At 50.4% G+C, this 22,621-nt stretch overlaps 1 protein-coding gene across 1 annotated transcript in view; it reads right to left on the bottom strand.

The window, feature by feature from the left end:
* The window catches only part of ptprnb (protein tyrosine phosphatase receptor type Nb), a 316,865-nt gene that overhangs the window by 239,399 nt on the left and 54,845 nt on the right, over window positions 1-22,621 (bottom strand). The window contains exon 11 of the mRNA XM_041201195.1: window positions 7,552-7,616. Coding sequence (XP_041057129.1) covers window positions 7,552-7,616 — 65 coding nt within the window. The remainder of the gene's footprint in view (window positions 1-7,551; window positions 7,617-22,621) is intronic.

Genomic DNA, 22,621 nt, shown 5'->3' with positions numbered 1-22,621 from the left:
CGGGGAGGATTTTCAGCTCGGCGTGAGGGCACGCGCTGGACACACATGCGCATGAAATAGTGCACAAAGTGAAAAAAATTCACTTTAATTAACGGATTAATGGGCTTAACGTCCCTCTTAATTGTCGGTGGGCGAGCGCCCCGACATCAATGTGCTCTCGCGCGATATTTCGGTCGGCAGTGCGCCCACCGACAATTAAGAGGGTTCTTAAGCCCATTAATCAATTAATTAAAGTGAAATTTTTCCCTGCCCGTCCTTATGGTTGGCAGGCGGGTGAAATAGGCCAAGCGGCTTTTGTATTTTTTGCGAAACCTCATCCACGGGTGGGATCAGGTTTCGAACAGTGATTAACATTTTTAACATGTCCCTGTTCATGTGACAACGTCACATGAGGGAGCATGTTTCCATAGCAACATGGAAACCAGGAGCAGGAGTAGGCCATTCGGCCCTTCGAGCCTGCTCCGCCATTCATCATGATCATGGCTGATCATCCAACTCAACAGCCTGCTCCCGCTTTCTCCCCATACCCTTTGACCTCTTTCGCCCCAAGAGCTACATCTAACTCCTTCTTGAAAACGTACAATGTTTTGGCCTCAACTACGTCCTGCGGTAGCGAATTCTCCTTATTTTTCAAATCTTTATTTTTAATGTTAGAAGTCTCGGGCTCCCAGAGGCAGCCCTGTGCGTTCAGGGAGCTGTCTGTGCGCACTCCCCCCCACGCACACGCACACACCCACCCGACGAGGGCGATAATCCTCCCCGTGTCGTGCGTTTGAAGGGTAGATCTTGTTGTGATGTCGGAAATGCAGCAGCCAATTCGTACGCGGCCAGATTCGCAAATAGATAAGCAATCAGACCATCTGCTAATTGACAGATTGATATTGGCCCAGGACAGTGAGGGTACACCCCTACCCTTCTTCAAAATAACAGCCCAGGGATCTGTACGTCTTCCTGGGAAGATTGATTGGCTTTGGTTTGACATCGAGGTTGAAGCACTTCCTCAGTACTGCACTGGAGTATGAATCTAGTTTATGTGGTCAAGTCCAGGCGTGGGGTCTGATCCATTCTACTTGGCCTGATAAACGGGACACTTTTCTCGCAGTTTCTTCTGCAACTTCTTCCGGTCTAACAAATCCGTAGGTTTCTGTACTTCTCCGATTCTGGTCTCTAGCACAACGCCAGACTTCCTTCATTCCACCCGCTGGTAGCTGCACCTTCAGCTGGAGGGACCCCCGAGCCCTGGAATTCCCTCAGTGAACCACTCTCTCCTCTATGACGATCCTTAGCCAAACACCTGATCATCTATTCGAAAATCCCCTGATGCGTCTTGATGTCAAACACCACGATAAACACCAGATCTGACTGGACCACATAGGACACCACCAGCTCCTGCTCTCGCCTGCTAAAACCATTCAAGATTGCAGGATCAGCCGGGAATGCAAGGCTAACCCTCCCATCTTTTCTCAACTCCCCTCCTCTCAAACTCCTCTCAAACCTCTCTTCTCAAACACCTCTTTCCTTCCAGCCTCAAGGAGCTCGTGGGCTTCTTTGTCAAGAGCATCTGATTGGCTGCCTCTGTCGTGTCCCTCCATTCCAATGGCCCATGTAGTATAAGGGTATCTGGCAATGGCAAGGGTCAATGTGGGACTGGGAAACAGTACCGCCCACAGTGTGATGTAAAGAGACACATGACCTGAGACTAAGGTCAGTTGTGTACTGGACAGAGACCTGTGTAGAAGCAAGCATGGAGCTAGCTCAGAGCTAGGGCTATGCCCTGTATATAGTTATGTGTTATTAATAAACACTTAATGTTCAACCACACAAGACTCAGAGCCTCTTTTAGAGAACTACTGAACATACAACAGCCCACTGGGCTAAACCGCCTCTAAAGTTCCCGTGTCCTAACCTTTAATTCGCATCTTTCTCTAGTTTCTCCCCTATCGTCCCTCTCGCCCTCTCTATGCTCATCTTATCCTGAGACTCACCTCCTGCTCCACTGATCCTACTCCCACTAAACTGCTGACCACCCAACTTCCCCTCCTGCTCCTAGGTTAGCCTATATTGTAAATGCTTCTCTCTCTTCAGGTGTTGTCCCTCTTTCCTTTAAATCTGCCCTCATCACCACCCCCCCCCCTCCCTTCACCATCGCCAACCCTCCTTTCCTCTCCAAACACCTTGAACGTGTTGTCACCTCCCAAAAGCTCTTTCCTAGAAGTCCATGTTTGAGTCCCTCCAATCAGGTTTCTGTCCCTGCCTCAGTACAGAAACAGCTCCTATCAAAGTCACAAGTGCCATCCTATGTGACTGTGCCAAAGGTAAACTTTCCCTCCTCGTCCCTCTCGGCCTGTCTGCAGCCTCTGACACGGTTTGACCTCACCACCCTCCTCCCAACGCCTCTCCACTGTCGTCCAGCCGGGTGGGACGGTTCTCACCTGCTTCCGCTCTTATCAATCTCATCGTAGCCAGAGAATCACTTACAATGGTTTCGCTTCCTGCTCCCTCACTGTTCCCTCTGCTGCCTCCAAAGGACATGTTCTTGACCCGTCTATTTTTAAAATTAATTTATGAGACGTGGGCTTCGCTGGCTGGGCCAGTCTTTATTGCCCATCCCTAATTGCCCTTGAGAAGGTGGTGGTGAGCTGCCTTCTTGAGCCGCTGCAGTCCATGTGGTGTAGGTACACCCACAGTGCTGTTAGGGAGGGAGTTCCAGGATTTTGACCCAGCGACAGTGAAGGAACGGCGATATATTTCCAAGTCAGGATGGTGAGTGACTTGGAGGGGAACTTCCAGGTGGTGGTGTTCCCATCTATCTGCTGCCCTTGTCCTTCTAGATGGTAGTGGTCGTGGGTTTGAAAGGTGTGTTTAAGGAGCACCTACGGTGAGTATCTGCAGTGCATCTTGTAGATGGTACACACTGCTGCTACTGTGCATCAGTGGTGGAGGAAGTGAATATTTGTGGATGGGGTGCCAATCAAGCGAGCTGCTTTGTCCTGGATGGTGTCAAGCTTCTTGAGTGTTGTGGGAGCTGCACTCATCCAGGCAAGTGGGGAGTATTCCATCACACTCCTGACTTGTGCCTTGTAGATGGTGGACAGGCTTTGGGGGATCAGGAGGTGAGTTACTCCTATTCCTAGTCTCTGTCTTGCTCTTGTAACCACAGTATTTATATGGCTAGTCCAGTTCAGTTTTTGGTCAATGGTAATCCCCAGGATGTTGATAGTGGGGGATTCAGTGATGGTAATGCCATTGAACGTCAAGGGGCAATGGTTAAATTCTCTCTTGTTGGAGATGGTCATTGTCTGGCACTTGTGTGGCGTGAATGTTACTTGCCACTTGTCAGCCCAAGCCTGGATATTGTCCAGGTCTTGCTGCATTTGGACGTGGACTGCTTCAGTATCTGAGGAGTCATGAATGGTGCTGAACATTGTGCAATCATCAGCGAACATCCCCACTTCTGACCTTATGATGGAAGGAAGGTCATTGATGAAGCAGCTGAAGATGGTTGGGCCGAGGACACTACCCTGAGGATGCAATGATGTCCTGGGACTGAGATGACTGACCTCCAACAACCATAACCATCTTCCTTTGTGCTGGGTATGACTCCATCCAGCAGAGAGTTTCCCCCTGATTCCCATTGACTCCAGTTTGCTAGGGCTCCTTGATGCCACACTCAGTCAAATGCTGCCTTGATGTCAAGAGCAGCCACTCTCACCTCACATTTCTCATCTACATGCTTCCCCTTGGCGACAACATCTGAAAACAGGGCTTTAGTTCTAACATGCACCCTGTCGACACCCAGCTCTACCTCACCGCCACCTCTCTCGACTCCTCCACTGTCGCTAAATTATCAGACATCCAGCACTGGATGAGCAGAAATTTCCTCCAATTAAATATTGGGAAGACCGAAGACATTATTTTTGGTTCCCCCTCCAAACTCTGTTTCCTAGCGACTGACTCCATTTCTTTCCCTGGCAACAGTCCGAGGTGAAGCCAGTCAGCTTGCAGCCTTGGTGTCACACTTGATCCCAAGACGAGCTTTTCCGAACTCAGCACCCCGCCATCACTAAGACTGCCTATTTTCACCTCTGTAACATCACTCGACATTGTCCTTGTTTCAGCTCATCTGCTGCTAAACTCTCATTCCTGCTCTTGTTACCTCTAGACTATCCCAGCGGTATTCTGGTGGGTCTCCCACATTCTGCCCTCAGCAAGCCTGTGGTCACCCAAAACTCCGCTGTCCACTCCTTAACTTGCAACAAGTCCCATTCCCCTATCACCCGCGTGCTCGCTGACCTACACTGGCTCCCCATCAAGCAATGCCTTCATTTTAAAATTCTCATCCCTGTTTTCAAATTCCCCTCCCTATTCACGTAATCTCCTCCAGCCCCACAGCCCTCCAAGATATCTGTGCTTGTTTAATTCCAGCCTCTTGAGCATCCCCAATTCCAAGCTCTGGATATTCCCTTCCTATACCTCTCTACCTCGCTTTCCCCCTTTAAGACACTCCTTAAAACCTACCTCTTTGACCTAGTGTTGGGTTATCTGACCAAATGTCTCCTAATGTGGGGCTGTTCTCCTTGGAGCAATGGATTGAGGAGAGATTTGATAGAGGTGTACAAGATTATAACAGGTTTAGATAAGGTAGGCAAAGAAAGACTGCTTCCCCTAACTGATGGTACAAGGAATGGGAGAAAGAGATTTAAGGTTTTGAGCTAGAGATACGGCAGGGTTAGGGGGGGATGTAAGGAAGAACTTTTTTATTAAAAACTCAGAGGGTAGTGATGTTCACCATTAATGACTTTGCAGAGTCACAGATTTGTTACAGAGCAGAAGGTGGCCATTTGGCCCATTGTGTCTGCACCAGCTCTCCGAATGAGCAACTCATCTGGTGCCATTCTACCACCTTCTCCCTGCAGCCCTGCACACTCTTCCTTTTCAGGTAACAGTCTAAATCCCTTTTGAATGCTTCGACTGAACCTGCCTCCACCACACTCTCAGGCAGTGCACTCCAGACCACTCACTGTGTGAAAAAGATTTTCCTCATATCACTTTTGCTTCTTTTGCCAATTACTTTAAATCTGTGCCCTCTCATTCTCGATCCTTTCACAAGTGGGAACAGTCTCTCTCTACCTATTCTGTCCAGGCTCCTCATGATTTTTAATACCTCTATCAAATTTCCTCTCAGCCTTCTTTTCTCCAAGGAAAATAGTCCTAACTTCTCCAATCTATCTTCATAACTGAAGTTCCTCATCCCTGCAAGCATTCTCGTGAATCTTTTCTGCGCTCTCTCGAATGCCTTCACATCCTTCCTAAATTGTGGTGCCCAGAACTGGACACAATACTCCAGCTGAGACCAAACTATACATTTATAAGTTCAACATAACCCCCTTGCTCTTGTAATCCATGTCCCTATTAATAAAGCCCAGGATTCTGTATGCTTTATTAACCATTCTCTCAACCTGTCCTTCCCACCTTCAATGACTTATGCACGTTAGAACCCAAGTCCCTCTGCTCTTGCATTCCCTTTAGAGTTGCACCCCAATTTTATCCTGTCTTTCCATGTTCTCTTCTGTCAAAATGAACCACTTCACATTTCTCTGTATGGAACTTCATTGCCACCTGTCACAGAATTACCCAGTGCAGAGGAGGCCCTTCAGCCCATCGAGTCTGCACCGACACGTGAGAAACACCTGACCTACCTACCTAATCCCATTTACCAGCACTGGGCCCATAGCCTTGAATGTTATGACGTGCCAAGTGCTCATCCAGGTACTTTTTAAAGGATGTGAGGCAACCCGCTTCCACCACCTTCCTAGGCAGCGCATTCCAGACCGTCACCACCCTCTGGGTAAAAAAGTTTTTCCTCACATCTCCCCTAAACCTCCTGCCCCTCACCTTGAACTTATGCCCCCTTGTGACTGACCCTTCAACTAAGGGGAACAGCTGCTCCCTATCCACTCTGTCCATGCCCCTCATAATCTTGTACACCTCGATCAGGTCGCCCCTCAGTCTTCTCTGCCCCAATGAAAACAACCCAAGTCTATCCAACCTCTCTTCATAACTTAAATGTTTCATCCCAGGCAACATCCTGGTGAATCTCCTCTGCACCCCCTCCAGTGCAATCACATCCTTCCTATAATGTGGTGACCAGAACTGCACACAGTACTCCAGCTGTGGCCTCACCAAGGTTCTATACAACTACAACATGACCTCCCTACTTTTGTAATCTATGCCTCGACTGATAAAGGCAAGTGTCCCATAAGCCTTTTTCACCACCCCACTAACATGCCCCTCTGCCTTCAGAGATCTATGGACACACACACCAAGGTCCCTTTGTTCCTCAGAACTTCCTAATGTCATGCCGTTCATTGAATATTTCCTTGTCAACTTACTCCTTCCAAAGTGCAACCACCAACTAGTCTGTCTTTTTGAAGTTCTACACTATCATCCTCACAATTCACAAGTTCCAAGTTTCATATTGTCCACAAATTTTGAAATTGTGCCCTGGACACCATTTCGAAAGGACATTGGACGGGTTCTTGAGGGAAATAAACTTGCAGGGCGATGGGGGTAGAGCAGGGGAATGGGACTGAGAGCTGGCATGGACTTGATGGACCAAATGGTCTCCTTCTGTACCACAATGACTCTATGTCACTCAGTGTCATAATTTGTTTGATAACGCTCCTGTGAAGCGCCTTGGCAAGTTTCATTAGGTTGGTGGCACTATATAAATACAAGTTGTTGTTCTGAAGTGCCTCAGGATGTCTCACTACATGAAAGGCACTGTAGTGAATGCAAGTTATTGTTGTAAAACAATCCGCTGTCCTATATTGAGGAGCTCTTTAAGCACCCTTGCATGTTGGACCTTGTGCACAAGCAATGTTTCCACAGGAGCTGAATTATCCCTTGGAACAAAGAGGAAACGGGAAATGAATTGGAATATAATCAGGGCATTATTCTCCTTTTAGAAGGTCACTGCCTTTGAACTGCAACACCTCCCCAATTAGTCAACACAATGGGAAGGAAGGGAGCTGGAAAGAGGAAGGCAAGCGCACTGATCGCCTGAGAGCCAGCCTTTTTTTTTAAATGGGCTGTAAATTAACCGGCCCGTAAATGTGTCTTGTTTCATGCCTTGCGTCAATGTCCTTTGATGCTCTCAGACTCCAAACTGTTTCATCCGCTAGAACCCTGAGGGGGTGTGGTGGGGTGGGGAGGGGGGGGGGGGTGGGTGTAAGTGCACCAGTACGGATTTACCCACAGTGTCACCCATTCCAAACACATATGGGTGACACAGTAAACCATGTGGATGGAGTGACAGAGAGACGTTGAAGGGATTCAGTGAGTGGACAAAACTGCGGCAGCTGGACTTGGATGTGGGGACGTGCAGGGGTCGCAGTGATGTTACAGTTAAACGAAGTTCTCAGTGAGGGTCTGTGGGCCCTGTTGGGAGGTTACGCTCACCCCGTCTACACTCTCTACCGAGCTGCCTTGCCTGAAACTGCGGTGCCCAGTCAGCATGGGAAATCGGAGAAGCACAATGCCGCCACTTACCTCACCCACGCCAGCCTGCACGATTTTCAAACCAGTCTCCGCTTCCAAGATCGTCTTGTCAGCAACTGCAAGAGGGAAAAAGGAAACACATTTCTGTACAGTGGGTGAGTTACTACACATCGTGTGATATAAGACACCCAGTGACACAAGGCATTGCACACCCATAATGTGACAAGGATTACTACACAACCACTAAGAATAATTACCCACTCACATTGACATCATGGCAATGCCGCTAGACTAGTGATCTAGAGGACCCAGGCTAGTGCTCTTGGACATGAGTTCAAATCCCACCATGGCAGCTGGTGCAATTTAAATCCAAACATCTGGAATTGTCATAAAAACCCACCTGGTTTGTGAATGCCCTTTACAAAAGGAAAGTTGTTTCATTCATTCATGGGATGTGGGCTTCGCTGGCTGGGCCAGCATTTATTGCCTCTCCCTAGTTGCCCTTGAGAAGGTGGGGGTGAGCTGCCTTCTTGAACCGCTGCAGTCCATGTGGTGTAGGTACACCCACGGTGCTGTTAGGGAGGGAGTTCCAGGATTTTGACCCAGCGACAGTGAAGGAACGGCCGATATATTTCCAAGTCAGGATGGTGAGTGGCTTGGAGGGGAACTTGCAGGTGGTGGTGTTCCCATGTGTCTGCTGCCCTTGTCCTTCAAGATTGTAGTGGTCATGGGTTTGGGAGGTGCTGTCGAAGGAGCCTTGGTGAGTTTCTGCCATCCTTACCCGGTCTGGCCTACATGTGACACCAGACCCACAGCAACGTGGTTGACTCTTAACTGCCCCTCTGAAATGGCTGAGAAAGCCACTCAGTTCAAGGGCAATTAGGAATGGGAAAGAAACGCTGGCCTTGCCATGAAAGAAGACCACTTCCAGGGTCAGAACGCTATGGGCTCAAGGCTCACTTTTGGACATCATGATCTATGGACCGACACCCCATTGTAATAATAAGGGAGCTCCACAGTCAAGAATCCTGTCACCTGAATGAGTAATTAATCAGCAGCAATCCCTGTCTACTCAGCTGCAATGCAAGCAACCCCATGCTGCAACTCGAAGAACAGGGTCTCTGCCCAACGTCCTGGCCCTTATTCATCCCTCTAAAAAATATACTTGAACGGTCATTTATCTCATTTACAAGACTCTGGTCGGACCATGCTGTGCGCTGGCTGCCAGTTGCTGCAACTCAGTGACACAACTCACTGACCCTGGAATCTCCTGCAGATCAGGAAGTTGCTGAGATAAAGTAGTAAATAAGCGAGACCTTTCACTATTGGGCAGAATTCTCATCCCGCATACTGCACCGGACAGTAACCGAGAGAGAGAGCGTGCACGTGCGAGAGTGTGCGCAAGAGAGAGCGAGGGACAGAAAGGTACAAACAAAGGCTTGCATTTCTATAGCACCTTCCATGACCTCAGGCTATCCAAATGCACCTTATAGCCAATGAAGAACTTGTTCGAAATTCAGTCACTCTTATAATGTAGGAAATGTGGCAGCCAATTTTCACACGGCAAGATCCCACAAACAGCGACGTGATAATGATAAATCAGCAGGCTTGATCTTCAGTGATACGAGCTCAAAGTATACGAACTCGTGGGGAGTGTTCAAAATTGTGAAAGGGCTGCGGCTGATAAAGGGTGAATGCATCAGGAAAAAGGGGTCAGAAACGGCGGGCAGAATGTAATTGTTCCCAATGGGGATTCCATCCACCGATTGGAGAATCGGTGTCAGACCTCCCCCACCCTCACCTCATCATTTCTGTGGGGAAGGGTGGGTGGGGGGGGGGCCCAATCCTGGCCAGGATCAGGCCTTCTGCCAGAATTAGGGCCCTGGGGACAGAAAATTGGTCCACTGGGAGCTACCAGCCAATCCGTGGTTGGTGTTGAGTTATGCGGTAGGGGGTTTAAGACCAGGATTGTCTAGTCTTTCAAAGGTACGCTGCTCAACTCCAGGCCCTTTTTAACCAGAACTATTTATTTACAGGAAGTGTTGGCACATTTGGATCTCCACCCGAGGTAAGAGCTTCTGAGCTCTTCACAATCTCGCTGACTGCTCGGTCATGTGATCGGACACTAGCATTACATCAGCATCACGCGTCTTTCTGACGTTGACCCCTCACCCTACAGCCTGCAGTGCCGCTGCGATTGGTGTCTGCTACCCGTGCAGGGATTTACTCAATAGCTGAATTTCCAGACTCAGCTGAGTCTAGATGGGGGAGGGGGGGGGGGTCATGTCCCTCAATCAGGCCTTTGAAAGAGTGACTCCCCTTCCCGCCAAAAGCCCCCTCCACTCCCGAAGGCTGCGAACAAACCCGCTAGGCCTCCAGGTAAGCCCTCCGGGAGACACAGAAAAACTTGTGCCACTAGCATTTAATCCCAGGGCCACCACTAAAGTCTGGTGGGCTCAGGAGTAATTGGTGTCAATTGGCTGAATAATGAGCCTGACTGACACCCCGCTGTTTGGGGGTGTTGCCCACACGGCCTGCTCCAGTTAATTGCGGGAGGCTTTGCAGCCCCTGGAAGACGGACATGAGGCCTCTCTCTCCCATGATTTAAGTAGGCCCAGCTGCCATGTTTCCTGTCAGGCTGGGTGAAACTCCGCCCTGAGTGTCAGCGCCATAAGCAGAAAAAAAATTACTTGAATGTCGAATGATGGTCCCCAACTGCCTGTTGAAGCTACGTTAATCACACTGAGGAAATGAGATAAATAGGATGAAGAGGAGAAATATTAAAGTCCAGGAAAAGAAGAGCAGTGAGATGGGATTAGAACAGGGAAGCCTAGTGTAGGGTCTGGCAATGGCACAGGCATGGGGTGGAATGAATAACTTCCTATTCTATTAAACTTTCAGATTAAGACAATGAGATGAATCAGACAACAAAAGGAGGAAAGGTTTGTAGATACAGTGGAACTCTTTTTCAATCTTAATATTCACCATTTCGACCCAACAGTTGAATTTGCAGGGATGGGAGAATGTATTTAATATCCTCCTCCTTCTTAGGCAGTCCCTCGGGATCGAGGATGACTTGTTCCCACTCCGGGTTGATGAGGTCTGAGATGGCTGATGAATCAATGTGCGATCTGCAGACTCTGTCACATGTGGGGCAGATGGTGCTTGAAGGGGTTGGGTGGATGGGTCGTTTGGAGGTTCACGTGCTCCCCCCCCCCCACCGACACCTTGGCTTTGCCTCTGCATGTTCCTGCTGAAGTCTCTCGATGTGGTCGGTGCATTACTGAATGGGCCTTCTCCATTTCGGTCGGTCACAGACCAGTGCCTCCATGAGTCCATGAACCCTTCATGCCCTCAGAAATTTGCCACCATCCTCCTCTTCCTCCATATCCACACACACGCTGTGATCCTCACCAGCGGAGTCACCACAGACGCTGTCTCAGTATAAACTGGAGTCAAACAAGGCTGTGTCATTGCACCGACTCTCATCTCCATTTTCCTCATGTGGGCATCGCTGGCTGGGTCAGCATTTATTGCCCGTCCCTAGTTGCCCTTCAGAAGGTGGTGGTGAGCTGTCTTCTAATAGCACCATGGGGTGCTATTAGGGAGGGAGTTCCAGGATTTTGACCCAGCGACAGTGAAGGAACGGCGATATATTTCCAAGTCAGGATGGTGAGTGACTTGGAGGGGAACTTCCAGGTGGTGGTGTTCCCATCTATCTGCTACCCTTGTCCTTCTAGATGGTAGTGGTCGTGGGTTTGGAAGGTGCTGTCTTGGTGAATTCCTGCAGTTCGTCTTGTAGCTAGTACACACTGCTACTACTGTGTGCTGGTGGTGGAGGGAGTGAATGTTTGTGGATGTGGTGCCAATCAAGCTGGCTGCTTTGTCCTGGACAGTGTCAAGCTTCTTGAGTGTTGTGGGAGCTACACTCTTCCTGGCAAGTGGAGAGTATTCCATCACACTCCTGACTTGTGCCTTGTAGATGGTGGGCAGGCTTTGGGGAGTCAGGAGGTGAGTTACTCGTTGCACGATTCCTAGCCTCTGACCTGCTCTTGTAGCCACAGTATTTATATGGCTAGTCCAGTTCAGTTTCTGGTCAATGGTAACCCCCAGGACGTTGATCGTGGGGAACTCAGTGATGGTAATGCCATTGAACATCTAGGGGTGATGGTTAGATTCTCTCTAGTTGGAGATGGTCATTGCCTGGCACTTGTGTGGTGCAAATGTTACTTGCCACTTGTCAGCCCAAGCCTGGATATCGTCCAGGTCTTGCTGCATTTGGACATGGACTGTTTCGGTACCGGAGGAGTTGCGAATGATGCTGAACATTGTGCAATCATCAGCGAACATCCCCACTTCTGACTTTATGATAGTGGGAAGGTCATAGGTAGGAAAGTTTTCAATCCACGCCACCATCAATTGAAAACCAAAACCACTCCAACTTCAGTAATGGAGCTTCAGTATGCAAATCAGACTCGTGTGTGCACACTCACTCAGCTGCAGCTCATTGGTGACTCCTTCTAGCATATAGAAAATAAACCTTTCAGTCCTAGGGCCGGTACAGCACAGGGTTAGATACAGTGTAGAGGGAGCTTTACTCTGTATCTAACCCTGTACTGTACCTGTCCTGGGAGTGTTTGATGGGGACAGTGCAGAGGGGGCTTTACTCTGTATCTAACCCCATGCTGTACCTGTCCTGGGAGTGTTTGATGGGGACAGTGTAGAGGGAGCTTTACTCTGTATCTAACCCCGTGCTGTACCTGTCCTGGGAGTGTTTGATGGGGACAGTGCCGAGGGAGCTTTACTCTGTATCTAACCCCATGCTGTACCTGTCCTGGGAGTGTTTGATGGGGAGAGTGTAGAGGGAGCTTTACTCTGTATCTAACCCTGTACTGTACCTGTCCTGGGAGTGTTTGATGGGGACGGTGTAGAGGGAGTTTTAATCTGTATCTAACCCCGTGCTGTACCTGTCCTGGGAGTGTTTGATGGGGACAGTGTAGAGGGAGTTTTACTCTGTATCTAACCCCGTGCTGTACCTGTCCTGGGAGTGTTTGATGGGGACAGTGTAGAGGGAGTTTTACTCTGTATCTAACCCTGTGCTGTACCTGTCCTGGGAGTGTTTGATGGGGACGGTGTAGACGGAGTTTACTCTGTATCTAACCCCGTGCTGTGATTGATCTATTAGTCAATGCTGAGATTTGTGTCTTCCGCTTACAGATATCCTTCAGGTTTATGAGAAAATTAAAAACTCACCCGTTCCTTCCTTTCCAGCTGCCCTGCCCGGAGAGAGATTAAAGAAGCTAAACTATACAAACGGTTTGCTTTAATGGCTTTGTTCTGGTCGTCACAAACTGGGAGTGAAACTGATATGAAAAATGTGAAACGTTAGCAAAACATCCACCCAAACTGGCACTGATCTCACACTGAGTTTTAAACATTGCTTGTGTCTTGGCACCAATTTATCAATTCTCACTCTTGGTGCTGACTGGTGAAAATTCTTGGTGGGGTGGGGGGGAGACTTAGTCCATGTCCACACAGTCGCTAGAAGGTGGGGGATTAACACTGGGATCGGGGCTCACAGGATGAAATCTGCCAATGGACACCAAGACGGGCAGCACTATGATGGAGTAAAGAACGTGAGAAATAGGAGTAGGCCATTCAGCCCCTCGAGCCTGCTCTGCTGTTCGATAAGACATCTGATTGCAGCCTCAACTTCACTCTCCTGTCTGTCCCCCCATAACTCTTGATCCGATTGTCAATCAAAAATAGAAACTCGGCCTTGAATGTATTCAGTGACCCAGCCTACACTGCTCGCCGGGGAAGAGAATAACTGCTCAGAATGACACCAGGCCTTAAATGGACAGGTTACACAGATTGAGCTCACGTTCGCTTGAGTGTAGAACATTAAGGGTGATCTTCTTTATTCTTTGAAGGGACATGGGTGTCGTTGGCAAGGCCAGCATTTGTTACCCATCCCTAATTGCCCTTGAATTGAGTGGCTTGCTCGGCTATTTCAGGGGGCAGTTAAGAGTCAACCACATTTGCTGTGGGTCTGGAGTCACATGTAGGGCAGACCAGGTAAGGAGTGCAGATTTCCTTCTGGAAAGGGTATGAGAGAACCAGATGGGTTATTACAACAACTGGCAATCAACTAGCTTTATAAACCGGGTTTATTAATTGAATTTAAATTCCACCAGCTGCTGTGGTGGGATTTGAACCCGTGTCCCCCAGAGCATTAGTTGGGCCTCTGGATTACTAGCCCAGTGGCATTGCCACCACAATACCATCGCGCCAGTTGAGGTGTTTAAGATAATTGGAGTTGAAGGGTAAATAGAGAGGCAACTATTTCCTCTGGGCAGGATTGGGGGGGTGGTGGTGGAAAGAATCCAGAAAAAGGGGGAATAACCTTAAAATTAGAGCCAGGCTGTTTAAGGATGACAACAGGAAGCACTTCGTCACACAAAGGGGAGTGGGAACCTGGAATGGTCTCTCCCCCCCACCTCCCCGGCACCCCCCACCAAGAAAGCTGTTGAGGCTGGGGGTCAATCAAAAGTTTCAAAACTCTGACTGATAAACTTGTTTTGGACAAGCTTATTAGGGGTTACACTACCAAGGTGGGTAGATGGAGTGGAGATACAGATCAGCCATGGTTTGATTGAATGGTGTAACAGGCTGGAGAGGCTGAATGGCCTCCTCCTGTTCCAGAGAGAGCTGCCACAGGTCTGATGAGTGGGATGAGTGCCCTCGGAGCTGCCAAATTCATCAATTCCAATGACTTGGTTACAAAAAATACAGATTGGTGCAAAAACCGATCGGAGGCATACTGCCAAAAGAAGTGTTACAGGTGAGATAGCCGGCGATTGCACTAATGCATGAAAAGAAACAGGGCTGTTTTGGGCCCCTTGAAAGCTGAACATACCATGGAGGTACAGAATCTCAGAATTTCTGGACATTAAGGGAATAAAGGAACACAAGGATATAGTGAGACAGTTGAGTTACTGTGAAAGGTCCACCATGCTCTTACTGAATGGCAGAGCAGGCTTAAGGGGCTGAATGGCCTAACCCAGTGCCTAACGCTCATGTCACTAAATGGGGAATGTAGGCTTCTGTTTGTGACTGGTCAAAATGGAAACTGAGACAATTAATTACTCAAGGAAAAGAACTCAATAAATATCCAGTTAGGAATGGTGCATTAAAAAAAAAGGGTGGTTGGAGAGTTAACACCCCAGAGGATTCAATTCCTTTGGTGTATAATGGGGGTGGGGGAGCAGAGGATTGGAGTATTGGTGCCAAGTTACAATGAGGCTAAGATGGTTGAACATTCGGGAGAGTCGGCTGAATTTGGGATTGATGGCGTAGCGGTGTTGTCGCTGGACTAGTAATCCAGAGACCCAGGGCAATACTCCGGGGACCACAGCAGATGGTGGAATTTAAATTCAACAGGAATCTGGAATTAAACGTCTAAACGCCGACCATGAAACCATTGCCGATCGTTGTTAAAAGCCACTTTCTTTTAGGGAAGGAAACTGACCGTCCTTAACTGACCCACACGTGACTCCAGGCAAGGTGAGGACAGCAGATTTCCTTCCCTCTGAAATGGCCTAGCAAGCTGCTCAAGTTCTCAAGGGCAATTAGAGATGGGCGATAAAATGCTGGCCTAGCACGTGATGCCCCCATCCCATGAACGAGTATAAAAAAATTTCAAAGCCTGTACCATAGAAAGATCCTTTGGTTTAGGGAGAGATGATGACATGGTGGTAATGTCACTAGACTAGTAATCCTGAGGCCAAGTGTAGTAATTATGGTTTTCTTTAGTGTGCAATGTACCTTTAAGGTTAATACTTGTTAAGGAAGGTTACATGATCTGTAGTAACCAATAGGAGAATAGCACAGGCTACCTCGGAGTCAGTGTAGAGATGTGGTTTGGAGTTGAAAGCACACGTGTAGCTGCTGCTGAGTATATTGTAAATCAACTTAATGCTTCTACCCAAGAAGTGTCTGCAGATCAACCATATCATTAAACTCGGTCAACCTTACAACATTAAGATTAATGCTCCATGGTAGCTGGCGGAAGTAGTTGAAGGCTGTCAATGGCGGAGTGATTAAAATCAAGGATATACAAGAGGCCAGGATTAGGGCAGCAGAGATATCTCGGAGGGTTGTACATCTTAACACCCTTCCTGAGGATGTTTCCAGATGTTCACGTAGGTGGAAATGCTCCCAGGCTGATCGACACTCATCCATCACCCTGTGCTCTCCCCACCTTCAGCTAAACAAACGTTCCACCATTGGTCTATTTTCACTGTCCCATTAAGTCCGTCTGTACCTCCTTGACCTCAACCAGAGAACACGTTTCCCTATTGATAAAAACAAAACAACTGCGGATGCTGGAAATCCAAAACAAAAACAGAATTACCTGGATAAACTCAGCAGGTCTGGCAGCATCGGAGTAGAAGAAAAGAGTTGACGTTTCGAGTCCTCATGACCCTTCAACCGAACTGAGTTCTGTCGAAGGGTCATGAGGACTCGAAACGTCAACTCTTTTCTTCTCCGCCGATGCTGCCAGACCTGCTGAGTTTTTCTAGCTAATTCTGTTTACGTTTCCTTATTGACTCACTGTGGGGTTTAAACCTGGCAGTGCATCATCTCAATCAAGGGAACGGTTTGATGATAATATTTAAATGTTAAAAAGGTGAATTAAGAACTCATCCTTCTTAAAATAATGGTAGCACTGCACACCATCCGTTCCTCCATCATAAAGAGCAGCCACTCTGTTTTCCATTAACCTGCTCTGACATTGTGTGCCACAAGCCCTGCAGGTCACCTGCTGACTCCTGGATTAAATTAACCTCTGGCAAATTAACAAGCTTGCTTTGAATTTTGATGAGACTTAAAATTTTGTCTCTTTCCCCCCAGTGTTCTTGGAGTTTTGAATCACTCCTCGCTTACAGTTTGGCTTCATCAGAAACTGCTGTACAGTGTCCCCCAATCCTTCCGGGGATCTTCACAGGTTAAGCTGCTCACTATCGTGGGCACAGTAGAACAGTGGCAATGTTACTGGAATAGCAAACTAGAGGCCTCGACTAATTCTCTGGAGACACGAGTTCAAATCCCACAGCAGCTGGGTGAATTTAAATTCAATTCAATTGTCTGATGAATGAATAAAATGCTACTCTTGTTAACAGTGATCATGAGACGACTGGATTGCTCTACAAACCCATCTGGTTCACTAATGTCCTTTAGGGAAGGAAATCTGCCATCCTTACCCAGCCTGGCCTACATGTGACTCCAGACCCACAGGATTGTGGCCGACTCTTAGCTGCCCCTCTGAAATGGCCGAGCAAGACACAGGCTGGGATTTTCTGCTCCCACCAGTGGCAGGCGTTGTTGCCGGTGGGACCGAGAGTGGCCAAAAGCCCTTCGACTTTAGAAACGGAAAATCTCACCCGCTCACTTGTATTCAAGGTGGCGGCTCACCAGCACCTTCGCCAGGGCATTTAAGGATTGGCAAGAAATGCTGGCCTTGCCAGCAATGCCCACATCCCATTTTTTCATTCATGGGATGTGGGCTTCGCTGGCTGGGCCCAGCGTTTATTGCCCATCTCTAATTGCCCCTTGAGAAGGTGCTGGTGAGCTGCCTTCTTGAGCCGCTGCAGTCCATGTGGTGCAGGTACACCCACAGTACTGTTAGGGAGGGAGTTCCAGGATTTTGACCCAGCGACAGTGAAGGAACGGTGATATATTTCCAAGTCAGGATGGTGAGTGACTTGGAGGGGAACTTCCAGGTGATGGTGTTCCCACCTATCTGCTGCCCTTGTCCTTCTAGACGGTAGTGGTTGTGGGTTTGGAAGGTGCTGTCGAAGGAGCCTTGGTGAGTTGCTGCAATGCATTTTGTAGATGGTCCACACTGCTGCTACTGTGTGTCAGTGGTGGAGGGAGTGAATGTTTGTGGATGTGGTGCCGATCAAGCGGGCTTTGTCCCATTAACAGGAGGCAGTCACAATGCACAGCCATTCTAATCCCTTAGCTAAAGCCACCCAAACTCCCATCAAGCCTGAACTGACAGGTCTGGCAGCATCTGTGGAGAGAGAAACAGAGTTAACGTTTTGAGTCTAATATGAAGAGTCATACGGACTTGAAACGTTAGCCCCGTTCTTCATTACATCTGCAGGGATGGCTGCTTGAGGATAAGGGATACCCACAGAAACATTGGCTGGTGACACTGGTGTGTCACCCTCAGTCATAGGAACAGGAGAAGGCCATTCAGCCCGTCGAGCCTGCTCCTCCATTCAATACGATCATGGCTGATCAAACACGTCAATGCCTTTTACCCACACTATCCCCATAGCCCTTTACGTTATTGTTAATCGGAAATCTATCAATCTCTGCCTTAAACATACTCAGTGACTGAGCTTTCACGGCCCTTTGGGGTAGAGAATTCCAAAGATTCACAACTCTCTGAGTAAAGAAATTTCTCCTTATCTCGGCCCTAAGTGGTTTCTCTCTTATTTTGAAATTGTGTACCCTGGTTCTAGACTCCCCAACCAGGGGAAACATCTCACCTGCATCTACCCTGTCTATTCCTTCAAGTATCTTGTACATTTCAAAGAGGTCACCTCTCATTCTTCAGTCGTTCCAAGGAGATGTACAACGTTGCTCACAGCTCCTCACGCTCCCTTATAGGGCAGTCCACAGGGCTTCTGAAGATGCATTTCAGATGCTTGGACCACTCACTCCAATACACTCCCGACAGAGTTTCCCAAACCATCTCAGTGTGTTGCGCCCTTCACAATCTGGCTATGCAAAGAGCTGACCCCCCTGCCAGAGGATGAACTGGAGGAGGGTGAGAGGTCATCAGAGGATGAAAATGCGGAGGCCCAGGAACCTCAGGAGGCTGCTGAGGGTCAGTATGAGTGTGGTCACGCCATAGAGGAAGGAAGACATGCCCGTGAGACGTTAAATCGCTGACAGGTTCCAGGAAGAGTAAAGTTAAATGAGGGAATATGGCCACATCTCTCCTCGCCCTCAATGCCATAATCTTTCATCTCAGGGGATGTTCACCCATTTGCAGTGAGAACGAGTCCTGCGTTCACACTTGTGCGTTCTGACCTCATGAATCACCAGGCCACGATCTTTGCCTTGGTCTGTGGGGCTCTGTGAGTGAGCTCACTCTGGGAACTGAGAGCCTGCTTAGGAACAAGAGCGATGCGAGAGGAGACTTGAAGCCCTCGCCAACATCTGGTGTTGCAAACACTGCTGTGACTGAGATGTGGACATGCCGAGGGATCTCCTCCTCCTGTGCACGTCTTGTCTTCTGCCACCACCACTGAGGAGACACACACACTGCTAGGTCATCAATGCTGATGAGCTGCCCTCACTCAATGGTGCTCCTTGAGGAAGAAGGGTCGGAAAATCTTACATCACACACTTCAAATAAAGATTTAAACACATCTCCCCGACATCACACAAGGGGTGCGGAGACTAACTCACCTGAGGGTGACATCACAGGAATGTGAATCTCACAGGGGGACACAGAAAAATAGAAAATAGGAGGAGTAGATCATTCAGCCCTTCTATCACTGAGTGGGGGGAAGGCTCAACCTCGAAGTAAAAGGATTCCAAAGTACAAAATTGCAACGCCTACAGTTGACAGGAACATTCACGTGTCTTATCCATCAAAGGTATCCACAAAAGTGTAACTTATTTATATGTCCAGCACACCCATGACCCAAAACAGTGGCGTCAACTTTTCTTAACTTTCCTAACGCTACCTCTACACCTGTGTGCAGCCCCAACATCTGCAGCAGAGGTGGAGGCAGCTGCTGACTGCTACGTCCTGATGTCTGGGATGACCTTGGCGGACGTCCTCTGGTGGTCCGAGGGCTGGAGGACCCCGGCCTGATAAGGGTCACCTGCTCAGGGGCAGAAGCACCCTTGGCTGCCTGAGCAGCTGGAGTGGATGGTGGGGGGGGGGGTCACAGGCGGAGGGGGCTGTGAGCAGTTGACACCCTTGGAGTGCCCTGAGAGGAGGGCACCCCCCCCTGGGGTGTCTGGCTGACCCTCATCGTCCCTGTGTGTGCCTGAGGGTCCCACCCTGACTCCTGGTGCACCTGGAGGGAGGTCAGGGTGCCTGGTCCCCATGTCGCCTCTCAATGGTGGGCATCTCAATGGTGCCCACCAGGGTGTGTGTGGGGCCAAGGAGTGCAGGAGCGAGCGCAAATCCGGCAACATCTGCTGGACCAAGGTCTCCATGGTGGCCGCCAGCCTCCCCATGGTGACCTCGAGGTCAGAACCATGACATCAGACATGATGTGGACGGACTTCTCCAGCGTTCGCTCCGGTCGGCTGAGTGACTGTTGAATCTCTGCCTGATGTCCTGCCGCCCGTTGCTGCATCGATTTGTCGGCCGCTTCCAGAGGTCCATCGTCCGACTCGGACTGAGCGGGTGGCTGGTCTCCAGCTGCCCTCCGAGTGCCAGAGACCTGAGATGTCCCTGCCTCCGACTGCTGCGGGGACTCGTCGGTGGAGGTGTCCCCCAGAAAAGGAGGCTGAGCCTAATCCACAGCGGTGCCCCACCGATGTGCGAGTCTCCGAGCGTGTGAGAGCCGCGACGGTTCTTCAGGAGCTCCCTCTTTGGGTGAAGTCTGTGGGCTCGCACCGGTGGTGCTGGACCGGCTTAGGGTGTGGGGGTTGGGGGTGGTGGTGGGGGTGGGGGGGATCCTCGATCTGCCGGTGCCTAGAAAAGAGAGGGTTTCAGTTAGTGAGCGTGAGCTGGATGTCAGGGTTTGATGAGGTGACGGAGCTGGGACTCACCCTGGGTTGGTGAGAGAGGTTGGTCTCCCCTTCCCCATGGGGACGAGGATCCCTGTCCTCTCCAGATGGGCCAGAGGATGGAGTGCGAGCAACATGATGGATGGGATGGTGGTGATGTGAGTGTTGATACATGCCCCCCCACCCCCTCCCCACTCCCTCCCTCATGGTCGTGCGAGATCCCTGAAGAGAGTAGCCATTTGAGTGCGTGATGCCACGATGAGAGTTTAATACTGGAGGGTGTTGAAGGAAGACTTACCCTGGCGGGGCGGTGAGATCACTCATACCCTTCCTGCACTGGGTTCCCTTTCGGGCTGACCAGCTCTGTACTGGCCGGAGAGGTGAGGCCGCCTGTGCTGCCTGGGGCCCTCCCTGGGACTCAGGACCTTGCCCCGGCACCTGCACCCCTCCACTCGAGGGATGGAGGGCCCTGATGGGTGAGGCAGGGCGGCGCCGTCTTCTCGAGGCTGGCGTTTAAATGTGGCGCCCAGGCCTTCGACTCTGCCAGCTGACAGCAGGCGGACGAATCAGCTCCCGACCCAAGTGATTGGGATGGATACCCGCCTGTGCATAACTAATACGCCTCCAAGCGGGGAATGGGGCGCAAGCGCCCACCATTCCAGCTAGCAGGGCAGGCACCGCCGAAACTACCCACCACGGCACTCAGCCCCACGTCTCAAATCCGATACGGCTTCTCTGGAAAGGCCGGAGGGGTGGGGGGGGGGGGGTTTCAGGAGAGGTATCTTTACCCAGAGAGCGATGAGGACGTGGAATTCGCTACCACAGGGAGCGGGCGAGGCACAGTGCAGATATGTTTCAGGGTAAGCTGGGTAAACGCCAGCTTGAAGAATAAGATATCTACCCTTTAAGACGGAAGGGGGGCGGGGGGGGGGGGGAAAGTGGAGAAATTTTTTTTCTCTCAGGGTCTCTGGAATTCTCTCCCCCAAGGAGCAGAGGCTGGGCCCTTGAATTTATTCAAGGGGGAGTCGGACAGGTTTTTTGATAGACGAAAGGAGTCAAGGGTTATGCTGGTGGGTTTGGGGTGGGGGGGGGGGGCAACAGACAGGAAGGTGGAGCTGAGACCACAACCAGACCAGCCACGATCTTATCGAACGGCAGAGCAGGCTCGAAGGGCCGAATGGCCTACTCCTGGCTCCCGTGTTGCTATACGGCGATTGGGGGAAGGGGTGGGGTGGGGTGCGGGGGGTTGAAGCGGGGTGGGAGGAGGGGGCTCAGGCGAGGCCGGGACACCAGGACAGGTCACCTCGGCCGAACGATTGGCTGCCGGGAAAATAAGAAATCCCGCTGTTCGGAATCACCCTTCCCGGCGGGGGGGCCTCCAGGTTTGCGGTTCCCAGCGGGCGTCAGTCGCAGGTAAAGTTCCAAAGCGGGAGCCCCACGCAGGCTCACCCAGATCCTGAAACAGGCGAGCCCGTGGTGCTGTACACGGCCCCCGCTCTCAGCACTTCACCTTTCAGACCCGTCAGGCGTGGCGTGGGAGGTGAGAGGGGTAGCACGGGGGCCGGGGGTGGGGGAGGAGGAGGGTTATTTTCAATAATGGGCTGACAAAGAGCGGCCCGTTCGGGACAGGGTCTGCTGAACGCTCGGAGCAGGAGGCTCTCTCGCCGCTCGTCCGTCCGTCCGTCCGTCCGTCCGTCTCTCTCTCTCTCTCTCTCTCTCTCTCTCTCTCTCCATCTCGGCGTGGAGACGTTTCATTAATCCACGCCTCGCTCCCGAGCAAGGGCACAGAGGCGGAGCTGACTGACGTGCGCGGCACTTACCCTGACCCACGTTCAGCGTGAAGGTCACATCCGTATTCAGGGGGGAGTTTGCAGAATGCAGAATACCCCTTTTGTAACGCGGCTCTCCTCAGCACACTGAGGCTGCCACTCAATCAAAAACAAAAACAAACCCCCCCCCCCGCCCCGCCATCCCCCCCAACCCGCCGACAATCGACGGCGTTCCAGGCTGCAGAATAATTACCCTGTGGCTCATGGCTTTCATTTTATTTAAATGGTAAATGGGACGAAATGGTGAACCCGTGCCCCTCGATAGGCTCAGGGGGACGGTTAATGAGAAACTTCTCCCGCTTGGAGACTTAATAAAAGCTGGGTTCTCCTCCCCCCGCCACCATCCCAACCACTGCGCCCCCCCCCCCCCCCCCCCCACCACCCCAAACACCACCCCCCCCCCCACCCCCCCAACCCTCCCACCAACCCCCCACCCCACAACACCCCCCACCCCACCCCCTCCCCCTGCCAAACCTGCTGCCAGTTCGCTCACATACAATTATCAATGCTATTTATGGAGG

The sequence above is a fragment of the Carcharodon carcharias genome, chromosome 12, assembly GCF_017639515.1.
Source record: "Carcharodon carcharias isolate sCarCar2 chromosome 12, sCarCar2.pri, whole genome shotgun sequence".
In the NCBI taxonomy this organism is placed as follows: Eukaryota; Metazoa; Chordata; class Chondrichthyes; order Lamniformes; family Lamnidae; genus Carcharodon; species Carcharodon carcharias.
This window is presented reverse-complemented; position numbering and strand designations above follow the sequence as displayed.